At 43.8% G+C, this 23,084-nt stretch overlaps 1 protein-coding gene across 4 annotated transcripts in view; it reads right to left on the bottom strand.

Annotated features, from left to right (window-relative positions):
- The window catches only part of slc36a4 (solute carrier family 36 member 4), a 457,837-nt gene that overhangs the window by 363,019 nt on the left and 71,734 nt on the right, over window positions 1–23,084 (bottom strand). For all 4 annotated transcript variants that reach the window (XM_070891988.1, XM_070891989.1, XM_070891990.1 and 1 more), the window contains exon 8: window positions 2,031–2,258. In XM_070891988.1, coding sequence (XP_070748089.1) covers window positions 2,031–2,258 — 228 coding nt within the window. The remainder of the gene's footprint in view (window positions 1–2,030; window positions 2,259–23,084) is intronic.

Genomic DNA, 23,084 nt, shown 5'->3' with positions numbered 1-23,084 from the left:
CAGTCGTGGCCCGACATGGCAAACAGCCCTTCTATCTTGACGCCGCCCAACAAGGCGACACTGGCATGCTAGTAATGCACCCATGGAACTCTCAAACTCAAGTTGCTCGGAACGTGCATGGTCAGATAAATCTGTCGCTACCAAGTAAGAGGTTCAGGCACCATGCTCTGTCGAAAAGTTGCACTCACTCTGACCTCCAATTAATCTAGTTGCTCCTCCCCTCAAATAGACGAAAGAAGTTGGGACTGCCTGGTTTCTCCGGCATGTTCAGCGGCGGACACTAAATGAGGCGGGGACATCTAATTTAGTGAGCAGGGCACTAGCGGTCGTTGCACATGTACTGACGTCAGGATCCGACTGAAATTACACGACGAGGTGGTAGTGATATGCGCCGCCGGTAAACCTGAACCAAATTTCCCAGTGGGGCGCTACAACCTGCACGGACGGGTGGTGAGCTGAGGCGCTACACAACAGAATTTCTCGCCCTTTGTATTTCAGACAACCTTTTTCAATTCAAAACATGCAATCATGGTGGAGGGCAAGGATACCTTTAACAGGAATGGACAGTTTCCCCAATGTTTATATAAAGCCAATTTCAATTACCTTGCATTATGGCAAGAACACATCTCATCAACGCTTCAGAATAAAATTGGCTGCTTCTCAAACAGGGTGCAAATGAGCTCCATACCTTTTACAAACAATTTGGAACCCATTTTCACCGTGTCCAGTTTTGGGCTCCGCATTCAGGAAAATTATGTTAGACTTGGGGGATGGGGGGAGGGGGGATGGGCTGCAGCGCAGATTCATTAGAATGATAATGGTGCTGAAAGGGTTAAGTTATAAGGACAGGTTACTTAGACTAGGCTTGTATTCTTTTGAGTATAGAAGATTAAAGGGTGATCCAATTGACGTGCTTATGATTAAAGGAATTGATGGGGTGGATAGAGAGAAACTATGGGCCCGAAATTGATGGCCTTACAGCTCACTGCCAGCGACATTTCCTCTTGGAAGTTGTGCCCAGTGCCACTTTCCATTTGGTGTGGAGCGCGCGGGAGTGGAGAACCACCGGGAACTGCCCGCTGACGACTGAGTGGCACAACTGACCTCCCGCCCGCCGAGATGCCATATTGATGCGGGCGGGAGTCGGTGCCAGAACGGGGAAGGACCACTGGCTGGAGGCTGTTCTAACCCCGATGGTGAATATGAAGAGCTGAAAAAAAAGATTTGTAAACATTTTTTACATTTTTTCTTCACAGCGATGTACCTGGATGGGGTCCCCTGAAGGTCTTCCAATGGGTTTTTTTTTTGATGATTTTCCTTTTCAGGTCTTCAACCCTCCGTGGGCCCGACGCCATCCTCGGCTGCACTTGGGTGGCAAGCACCTTTGCCACCAAGATTGGGGGCTCCTGCCGGCTGCCGCCCAGATTAGCAGCGTAAGAGACTCTTTTGCCGCCAAACGCTCTTTCAAGGACCTTCTTGACGAAAAGCCCGCCCAAAGTACCGTCAACAATTTCGGCCCCTATATCTTTTAGTGGGCGAGTCCAGAACAAGGAAGCATAACCTTAAAATTAGAGCTAGGCCATTCAGGGGGTGATGACAGAAAGCACTTCTTCACACAAAGTAGTATAAATCTAGAACTCTCTCCCTACAAAACTGTTAAGGTTAGGTAAATTGAAAATTTCAAATTGTAGATTTGTAGATTTTTGATGGGTAAGGGATATGGAACCAAGGTGGGTAAATGGAGTTGGGATACAGATAACTTAATTGCAAAAGAGACTCAAGGGGTTGAATGGCCTACACCTACTCCTTAAGGAGCAGCCACCTCCATCAACAATCTGGCACAAATGTTGCAGGCAGTTTTAAATAACCAATTGAGAATTATAATTAGCAGCATTGCATCAGTGACTTTGATACAGTTGTAATGGTACAAGGTTTAAAATGTTTAACGCATCGGTGTGTGAAGTATTAAGGACAGAATTTATCCAATCATTTGTTTGTATGCATTTTTTTTTCCCCCAAGTTAAACTTACCCGAATAATATACTGATAGATGATAATGAGACTTGCAGCCATTGAGAGATTCGCCAAGAAAGAGAATACTGCAAGGTACTTTAGATCACGAATAAACACAAAGCAGATCAAAAAAGGAAGCAAGCTCAGCATGTATATCCTTGAATCAACGTTCCAGTCTTCAGGTGGACTAATGGTACTGTTTAGGTCACTGTAACTTGTATGATTCCTCAAGAAACCTTCCACTACCTGTGGGGATAAAGCAAAGATAAAATAATTTCCTTTAGAGTTAAACAAATCCATCAGTACAAATATACATACAGACTCTCAAACATAATAAATTGGCCAAATGGTTAACACATGAATGAATATAATAGAAACTTCAGTGGGAGTAGTGGTTTATGGTGCACCCCACAGCTTAAAACTTTGCAGGCAGAGAGGGAATGAGTGACTGCCAGACAGACAAGTGGGACCAGGCAGGTAGTGCAAGAGTCCCAAGTGCTTCTTGCTCTCTAACCAGTACTGGCGAGGGCAATGGTTCCTCTGGGGAGTACAGCCAGAGCCACAGCACCATGGGTGGCTTAGTTGTACCAGGTGGGGTAGATCGAGAGCAGGAAGATCAGGAGAGCAATAGGGAATTCAATAGTTAGAAAAACAGACAGACATTTCTGCGGCCAGAGACGTGACTCCAGGGGATGGTATGTTGCCTCCCTGGTCAAGGATGTCACCGAGTGGCTGCAGAACATTCTGTGGATGGGGGGAGGGGGGAAGGAAAAGTGTGAACAGCCAGCGGTCATAGCCCATGACATAGGAAGAAAGAGGTCCTGCAGGCAGATCTTAGGGAGCTAGGAAATAGATTAATAAGCATGACCTCTAAGGTAATCTCCAGGTTACTCCTGGTGCCACACGCTAGTGAGTACATAAATAGGAGGATAGAGCAGGTGAATGTGTGGCTGGGCAGATGGTGCAGGAGGGAGGGCTTTAGATTTGTGAGGCATTAGGACCGGTTCTGGGGGGAGGCGAGACCTGTGCAAGCCGGGCGGATTGCACCTCAACAGGGCCGCGACCAATATCCTCATGAGGATGTTTGCTCATGCTGCTGGGGAGGGTTTAAACCAGCTCAGCAGCGGAATGAGAATCTGAGTGTCGATTCAGAAGAGAGAGAAACAAAGCTGGAAATGGAAGGCAGAAAATTTGTAACTGAGTTTAGAAGGCAGAGGAAACAAAGGCTAGAAAATAGATAACAAAGGGGTTTGGCAGTTCTTAATGATATATACTTCAATGTAAGGAGTCTAATGAATAAGGCAGATGAGCTGAGGGCACAGATATAAACATGGAAGTATATCATAGCTATTACTTAAACATGGCTGAAAGAAGGACAGGAATGGCAGCTCAACATTCCTGGTTACCAGGTTTTCAGACAAGATAGAGAGGGGGTTAAAAAAAGAAGGGGTGTCGCACATTGGTTGAAGAAATAATTACAGATATGAGGAGGGGTCATGTATTAGAAAGATCATCAATGAGGCCATAATCAGTTGAACTAAAGAACAAAAAAGGGACAATCACAGTGCTGGGAGTGTACTATAAACCCTCAAATAGTTAGAGGGAAAGAGAATAGCAAATATATAGGCAATTTCTGAGAAGTACCAAAAACAAAAGGTCAATAATAGTGGGGGATTTTAACAACCATAGAATCATAGAATGGTGACAGCACAGAAGGCCATTCGGCCCAAAGAGCCTGTGCTGGCTCTCTGCAAGAGCACTTCAACTAGTCCCACTCCCCCACCCTTTCCCCGTAGCCCTGCAATTTGTTTTCCTTCGGGTACTTATCCAATTCCCTTTTGAAAGCCACAATTGAATCTGCCTCCTCCACCCTTTCAGGCAGTGAATTCCAGATCCTAGCCACTCGTTTCGAAAAAAGGTTTTTCCTCATGTGGCCTTTGGTTCTTCTGCCAATCTGTGTCCTCTGGTTCTCAACCCTTCCGCCAATGGGAACAGATTCTCGCTAACTACTCTCTGGACTCATGATTTTTAACATCTCTATCAAATCTCCTCTCAACTTTCTCTGCTCTAAGGATAACAACCCCAGCTTTGCAAGGTAACTGAAGTCCCTAATCACTGGAACCATCTTGTAAATCTTTTCTTCACTCTCTCTTGAGGCCTTCACATCCTTCCTAAAGTGCGGTGCCCAGAATTGGATTAATACTCCAGTTGAGGCCGAACCAGTGTTTTATAACTTCCCTGCTTTTGTACTCTGTGCCTCTGATTATGAAGCCCAGGATCCTGTATGCTTTTTTAACTGCTTTCTCAACCTGCCGTGTCACCATCAACGATTTGTGCACATACAGTTAGTCCCCAGGTCTCTCTTTTCCTGCACCTTCTTTCGAATTGTTCCCTTTTGTTTATATTGACTCTCCTTGTTTGTTCTACCAAAATCATTAATATAGATCAAGAAAAGCAGTGGTCCTAGTACCGATCCCTGGGGAACACAGCAGTATACCTTCCTCCAGTCCGAAAAACAACTGGTCACCACTAACCTGTTTCCTGTCACTTAGCCAATTTCGTATCCATGCTGCTACTATCCCATTTATTCCATGGACATCAACTTTGTTGGCAAACCTATTATGTGGCATGTTAGCAAAAGTCTTTTGGAAGTCCATGTACATATCAACCATATTGCCCTCATCAACCCTCTTTGTTACCTCACCAAAAAACTCAATCAAGTTACTGAAACACGATTTGCCTTAAACAATTCCGTGTTGGCTTTTCTTAATTAATCCATACTTGTCCAAGTGGCTGTTAATTTTATCCCGGATTATTGTTTCTAAACGCTTCCCCACTACCGAGATTAAACTGACTGGCCTGTAGTTGTACCCTTTTTTGAACAAGGGTGTAACATTTACAATTCTCCAGTCCTCTGGCATCAGCCCTGTATCGAAGGAGGATTGGAAGATTATGGCCAGTACCTCCACAATTTCCACCTTTACTTCCCTCAGCATGCGAGGATGTATCCCATCCGGTCCTCGTGACTTATCTACTTTAAGTGCAGCCAGCCTTTCTAGTACCTCCTCATCAATTTTTATCCCATCCAATACCTCAACTACCTCCTCTTTCACTATGACTTTGGCAGCATCTTTCTTGGTAAAGACAGATGCAAAGTACTCATTTAGTACCTCAGCCATGCCCTTTGCCTTCATGCGTAGGTCTCCATTTTGGTCCCTAATTGGCCCACCCCTCCTCTTACTATCCATTTATCATTTATATGCCTCTAGAAGAATTTTGGATTCCCTTTTATGTTAGCTGCCAAATATTAACTGGGATAGAATTAGAGTAAAAGGTATACAGGATGCAGAATTCTTAAAATGCATTCTGGAAAACTTTTTTAGCCAGTACGTAGCAAGCCCAACAAGAGAGGGGGCGGTTCTGGACTTAGTTTAGGGAATGAAGCTGGGCAGGTGGAAGCGGCATCAGTGGGAGAACATTTTGGTGGTAGTGATCATAATTCAGTTAGATTTAGCATAGTTATGGAAAAAGGACAAAGATAGATTAAGTAAAAGTTCTCAATTGGAGAAAGGCCAATTTTACGAAGCTGAGATGTGATTTAGCAAAAGTGGACTGGAAACAGCTACTTGAAAGTAAATCAGTATCAGAGCAGTGGGAGGCATTCAAGGAGATAGTGAAGGTTCAGAGCAAATATGTTCCCACAAAAAGGATAGGTCTCCCAAATCTGGAGCCCCTTGATATCAAGGGGTATACAGGGTTGGATAAGGCGAAAAAGGGAAGCTTATATCAGATACCAAGAGCTAAATACTGCAGAAAGTCTGGAGGTGTATAGAAAGTGCAAGGGTGAAATTAAAAAGGAAATTAGGAAAGCAAAGAGAGGGCATGAAAAAATATTGGCAAATAACATAATGGAAAACACAAAGATGTTTTATAAATAGATAAAGAGCAAGAGGATAATTAGAGAGAGAGTAGGGCCTATTAGAGACCAAAAAAATAACCTGTGTGTTGAGGTGGAATACATGGATGAGTCTTAATGAACACTTTGTATCTGTTTTCAGAAACAAGAGGGACGATGCAGACATTGTAGTTAAGGAGGAAGAGTGTGAAATATTAGATGGCATGAACATAGTGAGAGGAAATATTATGGGGTTTTGCATTTTGAAAGTAGATAAATCATCAGGCCTGGATGAAATGTATCCCATGTGTTAAGAGAAGCACGGGAAAAAATAGCGGAGGCTCTGACCATCATTTTCCAATCCTCTCTGGCTACAGGTGTGGTGCTGTTTTAAAGAGATAGACTGAGTAATTACAGCCTAACCTCAGTGGTAGGCAAATTATTGGGACAGTATTAATGTAGAAAGTCACAGATTAATCAAGGACTGTCAGCATGGACTGTTCATGGAAGGTCACGTCTGACTAATTTGATTACATTTTTTGAGGCGGTATAAAGGAGAGTTGATGAGGGTAGCGAATTTGACGTAGTCTACTTGGATTTTCGCAAGGCTTTTGACAAGGTCCCACATGGCAGATTGGTCAGAAAAGTGGCAAATTCAAAATTGGCTCAGTGGCAGGAAGCAAAGGGTAATGGTTGACGGTAGTTTTTGTGACTGGAAGACTGTTTCCAGTGGGGTTCTGCAGGGTTCAGTAATAGGTCCCTTGCTTTTTGTGGTAGATATCAATGATTTCGACTTTAATGTAGGGGCATGATTAAGAAGTTTGCAGATGATACAAAAATTGTGTTTGATAGTGAGGACAGAAGCTGTAGACTGCAGGAAGTGATCAATGGAATGGTCAGGTGACAGAAAAGTGACAAATGGAATTCAATCCGGAGAAGTGTGAGGTAATGCACTTAGGGAGGGCTAACAAGGCAAGGGACCTTGGAGTGCATATCTAGATACCTGAAGGTAGCAGGATAGATAGATAGATAAAGTGGTTAAGAAGGAATACAGGATATTTTCCTTCATTAGCTGAGGCACAGAATGCAAGAGCAGGGAGCTTGAACTGTATAAAACACAAGTTAGGCCACAGCTAGAGTACTGCATACAGTTCTGGTCACCACACTACAGGAAAGATGTGAATATACTAGCGAGGGCACAGAGGAGATTTACGAGGAGGTCGCCAGGACTGGAGAATTTTAGCTTAAGGAAAGATTGGATAGGCTGGGGTTGTTTTCTTTGGAACATGCTGAGGGGACATTTAATTGAGGTGTACAAAATTATGAGTGGCCTCGATAGAGTGGATAGGAAGGACATATTTCCCTTAGCAGAGAGGGCAACAACCAGGGGGCATAGATTTAAAGTAATTGCTTGAAGGATTAAAAGGAGGGTTGAGAAGAACTTTTTCACCCAGAGGGTGGTGGGGGTCTGGAACTAAATGGTGGTAGAGGCAGTAACCTTCAACGCATTTAAAAGGTGCTTTGATGTGCACCTGGAGTGCCGTATCCTGCAGGGCTATGGACCAAGAGCTGGAAATTGGGATTACTCTGGTTAGCTCTTTCAGCCAGCAGACACGATGGGCCAAACAGCCTCCTTCTATGCTGTAAATTTCTGATTCTCATTCAAGACAATGATATCAGCCTGCTTAAATTAAATTTTGCATAAAAGTGATCCACAAGTACGAGCGCGCTTTTTTTTTACACTTTTAAGTGCAACATGTCCATAAGTTATTTTGTTGTCTTCCTTTTTGGATCCTCTCCCAGTCGAATGCAGGCAAGCTTTCAGCAATGACACTCAAACAGATTAGGAGTTTCACAAGGCTGATTTGCAATTCCTTCAGAAGCAGAATTACCCAGCCTCCCTCCATTTCGCACCTCCGCACCATTACTCAACTGAAGTCAGAAACTCACTGTGAGCAAACACGGGCACAAAAGTGCATCCCGACGAGAGATGGGTGGGATAGTAGCCTGTCCAGATCATTTGACAACTGATGGCAACCCTACCAGGTTGGTCATTTGTTTTTCTTCCTCATTTAGCATCTTCCACAAAACACCAAAGCATTCCAAAGTAGGACAAATTTAAAAGAGGGGGTCCTTGCTTTGAAGGCACATCAGTTGTCACAACTAATCTTCCAAAAGCGCTTTGATATGCTACTTTAACCCAGACAATGTTTAGTGCATTTGTAAGGACTGCTCCATAAGGCAGTCTTGCGATTAAAACTAGTCCAGGAGACTTACATTACAGGAACTACCTCTGGTACAAGGTGATCTCTGCCCCAGCCAAAAACAGCACCTACTCTCTCTTGAAGGTATACACCTAATCAGTATTCAATGCATATACCGGCAACCTATTTCATAGGTTTAATATTCTCTGGGAAAAGGGCAACCTAACATCTGCCGTAACTTGGAACCATGACTCCTCATTCTCCCTAACCTATCCAGTTGAAATAATTTGTCCACATAAACACAATCTACACCTTTCATTATTTTATAAATCTGAATCAAATTGTCTGAGTCTATGCTTCTCTGAGGTCTACAGAACAAGCTCTCTGAGGCTATCTGGGTAGCTACGGTGTTAAAGATTTCCTGACCCAAAACAAACTTGTCCTTGGGACATCCCTATCAGAATATTAAACCAAATACAACTAATATAGAACAAAGGTCTGCAGCTCATTAACTGCAAGCCAAAATTAACTTTTTCATAGTGCAGTTTTCCATATATAAAAAACTTAAACTCACATACCAAAAGGAGATTCATACCAGTATAAATTAACTTCTGAAGACAGAAAATGCCCAACACACCAGCAAGTCAGGCGGCTTCTATGGCAAGAATAGATAAGCTAATGTTTTGGGTACAGAAACTTCTTCAAAAATGGTTTTGAAAATTAATCTGCAGCGTTTTCAAGCATCTGTTTTTTTTTCTTTTTTGTTTTCCTCATTCAGAACTCACTGTAGGTCCAAAATAGGAACCAGCAAGAGCTTAACTCAGTGCAGTTTAGCTTGCACAAAATGACATGACCCCAAATGATCCAAATTCAAATGAGTCATGAAAGACTGAAATAACCACATTAGCCCAGTCGAAACTAAGTTAGCCAATATCGAATTATGTTGCAAATCACATGAAATTGAACCAACACAGTTGGTAGAATGCAGCTGGACAGAAAAAAATTGTTTCTATGTTAAACTATTGGTGGATCCCAAGAGAACGAATCAAGGTAGCTACCAGTCATCACTTTACAATAACGATACCATCAACCAGAATATCTCCAGGTTCGGATACAGTACTGGAACTTGCTATGTCCCGTTCCTCCCCCCCCCCCCCCCCACCAAGTGCGACAGGAGATCCCTGACAAAGAAGCTTGCAGGGCCAATGAGTGCTTACCAGTATTAGTTTGCACTCTCTACTGGTATCTTCTGAACTACCCAATCACGGAAAGCCAAGGAAACGCAAAAAGTCCAGAAAAGGGGGATTCCCTAGGCTGACAAAGACAAATAAGAGCTGATTATTGTCTGGAAAGCCAAACCGATCCAACTCTGAACACCCCCAAATCCTGAATTTATCTTCAACTACCTCCTAATAGATCAAAAAAGTGAACTGCACAAAAGCTGGAAATTTTGCCTCTAATTATTTGGTGTCAAACACGAGGACCTTCAGCTGGGAAATACTAAGGGCACAATTACGCAGATGCTGGGAGCTATAGGATTTGTTGCCCCTGCTTAAAAACTGCACAGGTAATGTTAGTGGAGTGGCTCCCTAATGGGAGAGGGAAAACTAAAGGTAGCTTTGTATTGCAGAAGATCCAGGCTACTGCTGCTGGGTTCCCAAACTACAGGTGTCACACACTTAACTGCAAGCTAAATGTAAAACTGCTGGGACTTATTAGACAGGGCCACCACCATCAGCCGTCTCAGACCAACACCATCACTTCATCCTTTTGCATCCATGATTTCTGCATTAGTCTTGCCACCCATCCTACAATGTATCTCAACAAAATAAATCATATGCACATGCTGTATTAATCAAAGCTTTACTGTATGTGGTGACACTAGTGCAATATAAAGGAACTATGGTGGACAGATATTACAAGTCACCCTTGATCACATCACAGACACAATGGGCCGAATGTCCTCCTTCTGGGCCGTAAATTTCTATGATTACCTAACAGCAAGTTACAAAATGATATTGGAAGAAGCCTGGGAATAAATCAACTGCCTAAACGTTTAGCTAGAAATGATAGGTGAACAGCAGTCCAATAATGTTTAAAATGTTGAGAAAAAGGAATAAAGAATGAAATTTGTTATAGATTACAGTGGATTAACATCGCCACTAACCAGAATGTGTAGTGAAGATAAGTTGATTATTTACAGGAATATCTGGGGTGCATAAAACCAGAAATTAGCATTGTCCTTGTAAGCTTAAAGAACGAATTACATTTTCCATTTGATCATGAACTCTTGCCTTCCTTTTTTCCTAAAAATAGCCACTTTCCCCAAAAATAGCCACTTTCTTTCATGTAAACCAATTCACAATTCAGATCTAAAACTGCAAGATTCATTTGACAGAAAACCAGTACAGATTTAATTTAGACAAGTCAAAACGTGTTAGCTCCTCTTCAAACTTAAGTGTTTAAATTTTTGTTTGTAAAGGTTATTTTATATTTTATTGTAATAGGTGATATACTGACAATCTACTTCAAAATCAGCCTAGATACAGACTCAGTTGTGTGTTCATTGAGTTTATAATACTGGCCTGAAATTAACAAGTTCAATCGAAAAGGGCTGCATCAAGGTAAATTACACTTCATCCTTTTGCATCCATGATTTCTGCATTAGTCTTCCCACCATCCAACAACGTATCTCAACAAAGTACATTGATATGATTATATGCATATGCTGTATTAATCAAAACTTTACTGAAATTTTAATGCATTTTTAATGCATTCATAGATTTTGAGTCAATTACAACCAATATTCCACACTTTAGACATATAAAGATTTCTCTGCACTTTCAAATGCAATCAAAATTCTTTTCTGATTAGCTTCACCGAGACTTTTATTCTGGTTAATCTCATTTCTCCTCTAGGGTTTTAGAACTATTTAATTTCTTCATCTAGCATTCACGTATTTCAGTATCGCTCCCCTACTTGTCCAGCTATGCTTATTAAAATTGTGTCCAGCCTGGAGGTATCCTTGACTTAGTCAAACTAAACTTTTTAACAAGCAAAAAAGGGCTCAATTTTCCCCAATTATCTGCGCCATTTTTTTGGCGTGCACCATTTTTTGGGGAGTAAATAAAAATCTCCAAGTTCCCCCAAAGTTTCTGTGCCAGCGTAATTCAGCTGGTATGATTTTTTTTGCGTCATAGAGGGCGTAACCTGATGTCTGCGCCAGTTTTTCAGTTCAGCAAGTTTGGCCAACTTACATTTTTCCCAGGACGGCGTATGTGACCACTCACAAAAAACCTTCTGGGCACTTAAGAAAAAGCAGCGCATATTAAAAAAAAATCAGTGCAGAAAGACGTCATTGTTTTTAGGCAAAGTCTTGCAGGGAGTCAAGAAGGCAAAGAATATGCATCATAAATCTTAATTGTTTCAAAGTCAAAAGGGGGAAAATGGAAGTCTAATGCAATTCTTTAATTTTTGATTTTTTCAAAGTACTACCCCACCACCGAATGTCTCCTCACCAGGCTTGAAGCCTGGTGAGGAGACATTCGATGGTGGGACAATACTTTGAAAAAAATGAAAGAATTGCATTGGACTTTGTTGCCCCAAATGTCTTCACTGAATGCCTAGGTTCCCATTCTAAGCAAGCCTATTGCGCATGCACAGACCAGGGTGTGGTCCATATTAGGGCGTGCACCTTAGAGAGAGAGAGGAAAGAAGGTGTGAGTGCTTTGTCCTTCTGTTTTAGAAACATAGAAATATACAGCGCAGGAGGCGGCCATTTCGGCCCATCATGTCCGCGCCAGCCGACAAAGAGCTGCACGGCTCTCGGTCAGCAGCCCTGAAGGTAACATATAAACCTACGAACAATGAACAATGGCAGAAAGGTAAAGACCACCCAGCCCAACCCACACAACTGCGACACCCCTTACATTGAAACATTCTCCACTACACCCCAGCCAGAGCCATGTGATCTCCTGGGAGAGACAAAAACCAGATTAAAAACCCAGGCCAATTTGGGGGGAAAAAAATCTGGGAAAATTCCTCTCTGATCCATCCAGGCGATTGAAAATAGTCCAGGAGATCACCCTGGCCGTATTAGATTCCCTGCAGTGCTTACCATCATATCTGCGCCGGCCAACAGGAGGTTATCCACTCTAATCCCAATTACCAGCTCTAGGTCCGTAACCCTGCAGTTACAGCACTTTAAGTGCCTATCCAACCATCTTTTAAATGTGGTGAAGGTCTCTGCATCCACCATTCATCCAGGCAGTGAGTTCCAAACCCCCACAACCCTCTGTGTGAAGAAGCCCCCCCTAAAATCCCCTCTGAACCTTCCACCAACCACCTTAAAAATATGTCCCCTCATAATAGACCCTTACACCAATGGAAATAGGCCCTTGCTATACACTATATCCAGGCCCCTCAATATTTTGTGCACCTCAATGAAGTCTCCTCTCATCCTCCTCTGTTCCAATGAGAACTAAGCAGCCTATCCAATCTGTCCTCATAACTAACATTCTCCATTCCAGGCAGCATCCTAGTATATCTCCTCTGCACCCTCTCTAGTGCAATCACGACCTTCCTATAATGCACGCAGTACTCCATCTGTGGCCTAACCAGAGTATTATACAATTTAAGCATAACCTATCTGCTCTTATATTCGATGCCTCAGCCAATAAAGGCAAGCATTCCGTATGCTTTCTTAACCACCTTATCCACCTGGCCTGCTACTTTCAGGGATCTGTGGACAAGCACTCCAAGGTCCCTTTGTTCATTTACACTATTAAATGGTGTACCGCTTAATGCGTATACCCTTTCCTTATTAGCCCTCCCAAAGTGCATTACCTCACACTTCTCCGAATTAAATTCCATTTGCCACTGCTCTGCCCACCTGACCAGAAGATTGATATCCTCCTGCAGCCCATGACGTTCTTCTTCATTATCAACCACAAAGCCAATTTTAGTGTCGTCTGCAAACTTCTTAATCATACTCCCTATATTCCCATCTAAATCGTTGATATGTACAAGAAGCAAGGGACCCAGTACTGAGCCCTGACAGTCACAAAAACATACATCAACCATTACCCTTTGCTGCCTACCTCTAAGCTAATTTTGGATCCAACTTGGCACTTTGCCCTGGATCCAGGTACCCTTCCTCCGGCACCATGCCCAGATCCAAAGAGGACTGGAAAATGATGATCAAGGCCTCTGCTATTTCCTCTTTTACTTCGCTCAACAGCCTGGGATGCATTTCATCCGGGGCTGGGAACTTAGCTACTTTTAAAGCTGCTAAGCCCCTTAATACTTCCTCTCTCACTATGTTTATTTCATCCAGAATATCACACTCCTCCTCGATAGCAGTATCCGCATTGTCCCTTTCCTTTGTGAAAACAGATGCAAAGTATTCATTAAGAACCTTACCAACATCTTGAGCTTGTTGCAAAGCTACAATTAAATTATAGGGGCAATATTGACAATGCCATACCTCGTGCAAGCCTTCTGCATGATGGTGCTGCAGAGAAGATTGATTAGGCATCATCACCTGAGGAACCTCAGAGCATGTAGGATGATGGGCAAGAGGCCTTACCCACATCAGGTATATCGTGACAGGCGTTCATACATGCACCTGAGTGATGCAGACTGTGTGAGAAGACTGCGTTTCTGCAAAGAAGTTGTAACCGAGATTCTGTGAGTTAATAAAAGCAGACCTGCACCCTAGAAGAGTCAGAAGGACTGCTTTGTTAGTTGAAGTTAGGTTACAGCTGCACTTTCATTTTATACAGCTGGATCATTCCAGACAACAACTGGGGATGTGTGCGCCATTTCTCAACATGCAACACATATCTGCATTCGGCAGGTGACTTCTGCACTATATGCCCAGAGGAACGACTACAACAAGCCAATCCCCCTCCCCGACCTAGGAGGGAACACCGGAGGAGCAGCGGAGCTTAAAAGTGTGAGCAGCCAGCCACCACAGGGAGCAGTGCGAGCAGGCAAGAGAGGGCGATAAAGGAGAACAGGGCGACTACAGTCGACGTCACAAGAAAGCAGGGAAGTAATTGGTTGGTGAGTTTTTCTCTCTCTTTTCTTGCTTTAAATTAAGGGTCTTAAATTAGGGGCCGGGATTAAAAACTAAAAACTTAATTTAATTAATGAAATGCATTATAGATGGCAGGGCAGGCAATGTGTCACTGCTGCAACAGGTGGAAGCTGGTGGACACCATTGAGGTCCACGGCTTCTATGAGGTCCCCTCTCATTCTTCTAAACTCCAGTGAATACAGGCCCAGTCGATCCAGTCTCTCCTCATATGTCAGTCCTGCCATCCCGGGAATCAGTCTGGTGAACCTTCGCTGCACTCCCTCAATAGCAAGAACGTCCTTCCTCAGATTAGGAGACCAAAACTGAACACAATATTCCTGGTGAGGCCTCACCAAGGCCCTATACAACTGCAGTAAGACCCCCCTGCTCCTATACTCAAATCCCCTAGCTATGAAGGCCAACATACCATTTTCTGCCTTCACCGCCTGCTGTACCTGCATGCCAACTTTCAATGACTGATGTACCATGACACCCAGGTCCCATTGCACCTCCCCTTTTCCTAATCTACCGCCATTCAGATAATATTCTGCCTTCATGTTTTTGCCTCCAAAGTGGATAACCTCACAGTTATCCACATTATACTGCATCTGACATGCATTTGCCCACTCACCTAACCTGTCCAAGTCACCCTGCAGCCTCTTAATTAAGCTAATTGGTGTGACTAGCTCCTGGATCGCGGCGTCCAGGTAATTCTCCCCCTCTCTCTGATGTGTCGCAGTGTCTGCAGCTCGGATTCCAGCTCATCAATGCTGAGCCGAATTACCTCGAGCTGCAGACATACGAGGAGAGACTGGATCGACTGGGCCTGTATTCACCGGAGTATAGAAGGATGAGGGGGGATCTCATAGAAAGATATAAAATTCTGACGGGACCGGACAGGTTAGATGCAGGAAGAATGTTTCCGATGTTGGGGAAGTCCAGAACCAGAGGACACAGTCTAAGGATAAGGAGTAAGCCATTTAGGACTGAGATGAGGAGAAACCTCTTCACTCAGAGAGTTGCTAACCTGTGGAATTCCCTATCGCAGAGAGCCGTTGATGCCAGTTCATTGATATATTCAAGAAGGAGTTATATATGGCCCTTACGGCTAAAGGGATCAAGGGGTATGGAGAGAAAGCAGGAAACGGGTATTGAGGTGAATGATCTGCCATGATCTTACTGAATGGTGGTGCAGGCTCGAAGGGCCGAATGGCCTACTTCTGCACCTATTTTCTATGTTTCTAATTAATTCAAATTCGATCCATGGTCAGGGACAGGTGGGTGTGACTACATGTGAGGAAGGTATGGGGACTTAGGATGGAGTGATGGAGGAGCCTCAGACCTTGCTCTTGTCCAACAGGTTCGAGGCTCTTACTCCGTGTGTGGACGAGAGCAGGGACTGCAGGGAGGATGAACAAACTGACCGTAGCACCGTGGTACAGGGGAGGGGGGGGGGGGTTTGAGTAAAAAGAAATGTTGTAGCGGTAGGGGACAGTATCATTAGGGGGATACTGTTCTCTGCAGCCGAGAGCATGAGTCCCAAAGGCTGTGTTACCTACCCAGTGCCAGGGTTAAGGACATCTCCCCTGGGCTGGAAAGGAACTTGATGTGGGAGGGGGACGATCCAGTTGTCGTGGTCCATCATCAAAGGCAGTACCTCGAAATCGAGGAAGACTTACTGCCACTCAAAGTGAGCTCTCAGGTGATTGTACAGGGAATTACAGTCCCTGTCACAGGTAGGACAGACAGTCGTTGAAGGAAAGGGTGGGTGGGGAGTCTGGTTTGCCGCAAGCAGATTGGAAAACTGCCAATGTAGCGCCCCTATTTAAAAAAGGAGGCAGACAAATAGCATGAAACTATAGACCAGTTAGCCTTACATCTGTTGTTGGGAAAGTGTTGGAGTCCATTATTAAAGAATCAGTAGCAGGACATTTAGAAATACAAAACTCGGTCAGGCAGAGTCAGCCTGGATTTATAAAGGGGAAGTCATGTTTGACAAATTTGCTGGAATTTTTTGAAGATGTAACGAACAGGGTGGATAAAGGGGAACCAGTGGATGTGGTGTATTTGGACTTCCAGAAGGCATTTGACAAGGTGCCACATAAAAGGTTACTGCACAAGATAAAAGTTTACGGGGTTGGGAGTAATATATCAGCATGGATAGATGATTGTTTTCTGTTCGTTAACCAGAGAGTCAGGATAAATGGTTCATTCTCTGGTTGGCAATTAGTAACTAGTGGAATGCCGCAGGGATCAGTGCTGGGACCCCAATTATTTACAATTTATATTAACGACTTGGAAGAAGAGACTGAGTGTAACGTAGCCAAGTTTGCTGACGATACAAAGATGAGAGGAAAAGCAATGTGTGAGGAGGACACAAAACATCTGCAAAAGGATACAGACAGGCTAAGTGAGTGGGCAAAAATTTGGCAGATGGAGTATAATATTGGGAAGTGTGTGAGGTCATGCACTTTGGCAGAAAAAAATCAAAGGGTAAGTTATTATTTAAATGGAGAAAGATTGCAAAGTGCCGCGGTACAGCAAGTGATCAGGAAAGCCAATGGAATCTTGGCCTTTATTGGAAAGGGGATGGAGTATAAAAGCAGGGAAGTCTTGCTACAGTTATGCAGGGTATTGGTGAAGCCACACCTGGAATACTGCGTGCAGTTTTGGTTTCCATATTTACGAAAGAATATACTTGCTTTGGAGGCAGTTCAGAGAAGGTTCACTAGGTTGATTCCGGAGATGAGGGGGTTGACTTATGAGGAAAGGTTGAGTAGCTTGGGCCTCTACTCATTGGAATTCAGAAGAATGAGAGGTGATCTTATCGAAACGCATAAGATTATCAGGGGGTTTGACAAGGTGGATGCAGAGAGGATGTTTCCACTGATGGGGGAGACGAGAACTAGAGAGCATGATCTTAGAATAAGGGGCCTCCCATTTAAAACTGAGATGAGGAGAAATTTCTTCTCTGAGGGTTGTAAATCTGTGGAATTCGCTGCCTCAGAGAGCTGTGGAAGCTGGGACATTGAATAAATTTAAGACAGAAATAGACAGTTTCTTAAACGATAAGGGAATAGGGGGTTAAGGGAATAGGGGGTTAAGGGAATAGGGGGTTAAGGGGTTAAGGGGTTAAGGGGTTAAGGGGTTAAGGGGTTAAGGGGTTAAGGGGTTAAGGGGTTAAGGGGTTAAGGGGAGCGGGCAGGAAAGTGGACCTGAGTCCATGATCAGATCAGCATGATCATATTAAAAGGCGGAGCAGGCTCGAGGAGCCGTATGGCCCACTCCTGCTCCTATTCTTATGTTCTTATTAAGCTCCTTCCGCTGCCTGCGCTTGTATTCCGCATGCTCTCGGCGAAGAGACTAGAGGTGCTCAGTGCCCTCTCGAATGCTCTTCCTCCACTTAGGGCGGACTTTGGCCAGGGACTCCCTGGTGTCGGAGGGGATGTTGCACTTTATCAAGGAGGCTTTGAGATCATCCTTGAAACGTTTGTTTCCTCTGCCCACCTGGGGCTGCTTGACGTGTAGGAGTTCCGAGTAGAGCACTTGCTTTGGGAATCTTGTGTTGGATATGTTAACAATGTGGCCCGCCCAATGGAGCTGGTAGAGTGTGGTCAGTGCTTCGATGTTGGGGTTGTTGGCCTGATCGAGAACACTGACGTTGGTGCGTGTATCCTCCCAGGGGATTTGCAAGATCTTGCAGAGACATCGTTGGTGGTATTTCTCCAGCGATTTGAGGTGTCTACTGTATATGGTCCACGTCTCTGAGCCATACAGGAGGGCGAGTATCACTACAGCCCTGTAGACCATAAGCTTGGTACCAGATTTGAGGGCCTGATCTTCGAACACTCTCTTCCTCAGGCGACCGAAGGCTGCGCTGACACACTGGAGGCGGTGTTGAACCTCGTCGTCGATGTCTGCCCTAGCTGATAATAAGCTCCCGAGGTATGGAAAGTGGTCCACGTTGTCCAAGGCCGTGCTTTGCATCTTAATGACTGGGGGGCAGTGCTGTGTGGCGGGGTCAAGTTGATGGAGGACCTTTGTCTTACTGAGGTTTAGTGTAAGGCCTATGCTTTCGTACACCTCGGTAAAGATGTTGACGATGGCTTGGAGTTCAGCCTCTGAATGTGCACAGATGCAAGCATCGTCCACGTACTTAGCTCGACGACAGAGGATGGGACGATCTTGGATCTAGCGTGGAGACGGCGAAGGTTGAACAGGTCCCCACTGGTTCTATACTTTAGTTCCACTCCAGTCGGGGGGGGGGGGGGGGAGCTTGCTGAGCGTGAGGTGGAGCATTGCACCGAGGAAGATCGAGAAGAGGGCTGGCACGATGACGCAGCCCTCAGTCCGGACGTGGATTGGGTCTGTGGTACCACATGGCTACCAACGACATAGTTAGGACAAACAGAGAGGTTCTGCAGTGGGATTATGACCAGCTAGGGACCAAATTAAAAAGCAGAAGCACAAAGATAATAATCTCTGGATTACTACCTCAACCACGAGTACATTTGCAAAGGATAAATAAGTTCAGACAGTTAAACACGTGGCTCAAGGACTGGTGTAGGAGATATGGGTTTTGGATCATGGGGCACTGGCACCAGTACTGGGGTAAGAGGAAGCTGTTCCTTTCGGACGGGCTCCACTTAGACCGTGCTGGGACTAGGGTCCTGGTGAATCAAATAACTCGGGCTGTAAACTAATTAGTGTGGGGGTGGGGGGGGGGGGTAAAGGTGAGCAAAAATTTAAAAAGTCAAAAGAATCAGGAGAAGGTAAAAGAGCAGGGTAGCACTGGGGGAAATGAAAACCAGAGCATGCCAGGAAGGGACAGAATGTATAAATATGAAGGTGAATCAGAAAGTGGGGTCAAAGCAGGAAAAAATGGTAAAAAAAAAATTTAAAAGCTCTTTATCTGATTGCACGCAGCATTCGTAACAAAATAGATACAAATGGGTATGATCTAATAGCCATTAGAGACATGGTTGCAAGGTGACCAAGACAATTCAGAAGGACAGACAGAATGGAAAAGGAGGTGGGGTAGCACTGTTAATAAAGGATGAGATCAGTGCGCTAGTGAGAAACGATATTGGCTCAGAAGATCAAGATGTTGAATCAGTTTGGGTGGAGATAAGGAATAATAAGGGGAAAAAGTCACTGGTGGGCATAGTCTACAGGCCCCCTAACAGTAGCTACACTGTTGGCTGGAGTATAAATCAAGAAATAATGGAGGCTTGTAAATAAGGAACGGCAATAAGCATGGGCGATTTTAACCTTCTTATTGATTGGACAAAGCAAATTGGCCAGGGTAGCCTTGAGGAAGAGTCCATAGAGTGTATTCGGAATAGTTTCCTTGAACAGTACTTTGTGGAACCAACCAGGGAGCAGGCTATCTTGGATCTGGTCCTGTGTAATGAGACAGGATTAATAAACGATCTCCTAGTAAAGGATCCTCTAGAAATGAGTGACCATAACATGGTTGAATTTTAAATTCAGTTGGAGGGTGAGAAAGTTGGATCTCAAGCCAGTGTCCTTAGCTTAAATAAAAGAGATTACAAACATATGAAGGCAGAGTTGGCTAAAGCGGACTGGGAAAATAGATTAAAGTATGGGACGGTTCATGAGCAATGGCAGACAGATAAGGAGATATTTCATAATTTGCAACAAAAATATATCCCAATGAGAAGGAAAGATTGTAAGAGAAGGGATAACCGTCCGTGGCTAACTAAGGAAATAAGGGATGGTATCAAATTGAAAACAAGGACATACAATGTGGCCAAGACTAGTGGGAGGCCAGAGGATTGGGAAACTTTTAAAAGCCAGCAAAAAACAAAAAATAAATAAAGAGAGGTAAGATAGATTATGAAAGTAAACTAGCACAAAATATAAAAACAGATAGTAAGAGTTTCTACAGGAACATAAAAAGGAAAAGAGTGACTAAAGTAAATGTTGGTCCCCTAGAGGATGAGACTGGGGAATTAATAATGGGGAACAGGGAAATGGCAGACAAATAAATATTTTGTATTGGTCTTCACGGTAGAAGACACTAAAAACATCCCAATAGTGGATAATCAAGGGGCTTTAGGGAGGGAGAAACTTAATACAATCACTATTACTAAAGAAGTAGTACTCGGTAAAATAATGGGACGAAAGGCGTACATATCCCCTGGACCTGATGGCTTACATCCTCGGGTCTTAAAAGGAGTGGCTGCAGGGATCGTGGATGCATTGGTTGTAATCTACCAAAATTCCCTGGATTCTCGAGAGGTCCAGCAGATTGGAAAACCGCAAATGTAACGCCCCTGTTTAAAAAAGGAGGCAGACAAAAAGCAAGAAACTATAGACCAGTTAGCCTAACATCTGTCGTTGGTAAAATGCTGGAGTCTATTATTAAAGAAGCAGTAGCAGGACATTTGGAAAAGCACAATTCAATCAAACTGAGTCAGCATAGTTTTATGAAAGGGAAATCATGTTTGACAAATTTGCTGGAGTTCTTTGAGAATGTAACGAGCAGGGTGGATGAGAGGGAACCAGTGGATGTGATGTATTTGGATTTCCAGAAGGCATTCGATAAGATACCACATAAAAGGTTACTGCACAAGATAAAAGTTCACGGGGTTGGGGGTAATATATTAGCATGGATAGAGGATTGGCTAACAGAAAACAAAGAGTCGGGATAAATGGATCATTTCCCAGTTGGCAAACTGTAACTAGTGGAGTGCTGCAGGGATCGGTGCTGGGGCCTCAACTATTTACAATCTATATTAATGACTTGGATGAAGGGACAGAGTGTAATGTAGCCAAGTTTGCTGATGATACAAAGATGGGTGGGAAAGCAAATTGTGAGGAGGACACAAAAAATCTGCAGAGGGATATAGACAGGTTAAGAGAATGGGCAAACATTTGGCAGATGGAGTATAATGTGGGAAAATATGAGGTTGTCAACTTTGGCAAAAAAAAATAGAAAAGCAAATTATAATTTAAAGGGAGAAAAATTGCAAAGTGCTGCAATACAGAGAGACCTGGGGGTCCTTGTGCATGAAACACAAAAAATTAGTATGCAGGTACAGCAAGTAATCAGGAAGGCAGATGGAATGTTGGCCTTTATTGCAAGGGGATAAGAGTATAAAAGCAGAGAATTCCTGGTACAGCTGTACAGGGTATTGGTGTGACCACACCTAGCGTACTGTGTACAGTTTTGGTCTCCGTATTTAAGGAAAGATATACTTGCATTGGAGGCTGTTCAGGGAAGGTTCACTAGGTTGATTGCGGAGATGAGGGGGTTGACTTATGAAGATAGGTTGAGTAACTTGGGCCTGTACACATTGGAATTCAGAAGAATGAGAGGTGATCTTATTGAAACATATAAGATATATTTCCACGCATAGGCGAAACTAAAACTAGGGGACATAATCTCAGAATAAGAGGCTACCCATTTAAAACTGAGATGAGGAGGAATTTCTTCTCAGAGAATTGTAAATCTATGCAATTCTCTGCCCCAGAGAGCTGTGGAGGCTGAGTCATTGAATATATTTAAGGCGGAGATAGACAGATTTTTGAGTGATAAGGGAGTCTAGGGGTATGGGGAGCAGGCAGGGATGTGGAACAGAGTCCATGATCAGATCAGCCATGATCTTATTGAATGGGGGAGCAAGCTCAAGGTCAAATGGCCTATTCCTGCTCCTATTTCTTGTGTTCTTATACCCTGGGAGCACCCATGATGTGTTTATCCTCCGCGAGAGCTCTATATCTGCCATGTTTCAGCAGCAGCCAGAAGGCCAGAACTGGTTGCTGGGGGACAAAGGGTACAACCGCGCCACCTGGCTCATGACGCCCCTATGCTTAACCCGGACAGAAGCTGACCGGGAATACAACATGTCGCACATTGCGACACGCAGCATAATATAGAGGACCATTGGCATTTTGAAGCAGCGTTTCCGATGCCTGGACCATTCCGGAGGCTACTTGCAATACACCCGAGATTGTCGGTCAGTTCACTGTTGTCTGCTGCATGCTGCACAACTTAGTCATCATGAGGCAGCAGCAGCTGGTAGCAGAAGACCCACCTGAGGTGATAGTGACTGATGATGAGGAGAAAGATGCAGATGACAAGGAGGAGGAGGGCAAGTAAGCCATGCAACTATCCGGAGCACGATGGCAGAGCAGGGCGGGCAGTCGTGCCCCTTTAACAATTGCTCGAGCCTTGCGCCAGCAGCTCATCCGTGAACGCTTTGCTGCCTTAAGGTTCAGCAGCAACTATTCCAAATGAACCATGTTTACTGTTTGGACCTGTTCCATTAACACAACACAATATTACGGAACAAATAATGGAAATGATTCTTCTTTAGTTCAAAAGGTTGTGATAATAATGGAACAAATAATATAAATGATTCAGTTATAATTTAAAATATATTTTATTCAAACGTTTAACACTTATTTGTACTTAACTTAACTTTAATAAAAATATTCTTGTATCAAACTTTAAAATATTGTTCAGATCACTTACAAACTTTTAAACTTGTAAATGTACATTGCTGACAAAAAACTTTTAATTTAAGAACAGTTACAACAGTAACCGTTATGTATTTAACCCTTTGTATCACACCACCACCAGAGGGCCTACCTATTGGAGTCCAAATGGATCGCAGCATCCCTTGGGAGCACTGTATATAAGCAGGCCACCCACGAGGTACCTGCACTCTGGAGTCTTATTAAAAGGAGCGAAGGTCACATTTACTCATTGTTCACAGTACTCAGTTTCATCCTTTATTATGAGTGTATCAATTGGCGACGAGGTAACGAACAACCGTGCGAAAATGCAAAGAACAGTTGGTATCCTGGAGAAGTTCTCAGAAGGGGACAATTGGGAGGCCTTCGTGAGAGACTCGACCAATACT

The sequence above is a fragment of the Pristiophorus japonicus genome, chromosome 10 (genome assembly GCF_044704955.1).
Source record: "Pristiophorus japonicus isolate sPriJap1 chromosome 10, sPriJap1.hap1, whole genome shotgun sequence".
NCBI classification, from domain to species: domain Eukaryota; kingdom Metazoa; phylum Chordata; class Chondrichthyes; family Pristiophoridae; genus Pristiophorus; species Pristiophorus japonicus.
This window is presented reverse-complemented; position numbering and strand designations above follow the sequence as displayed.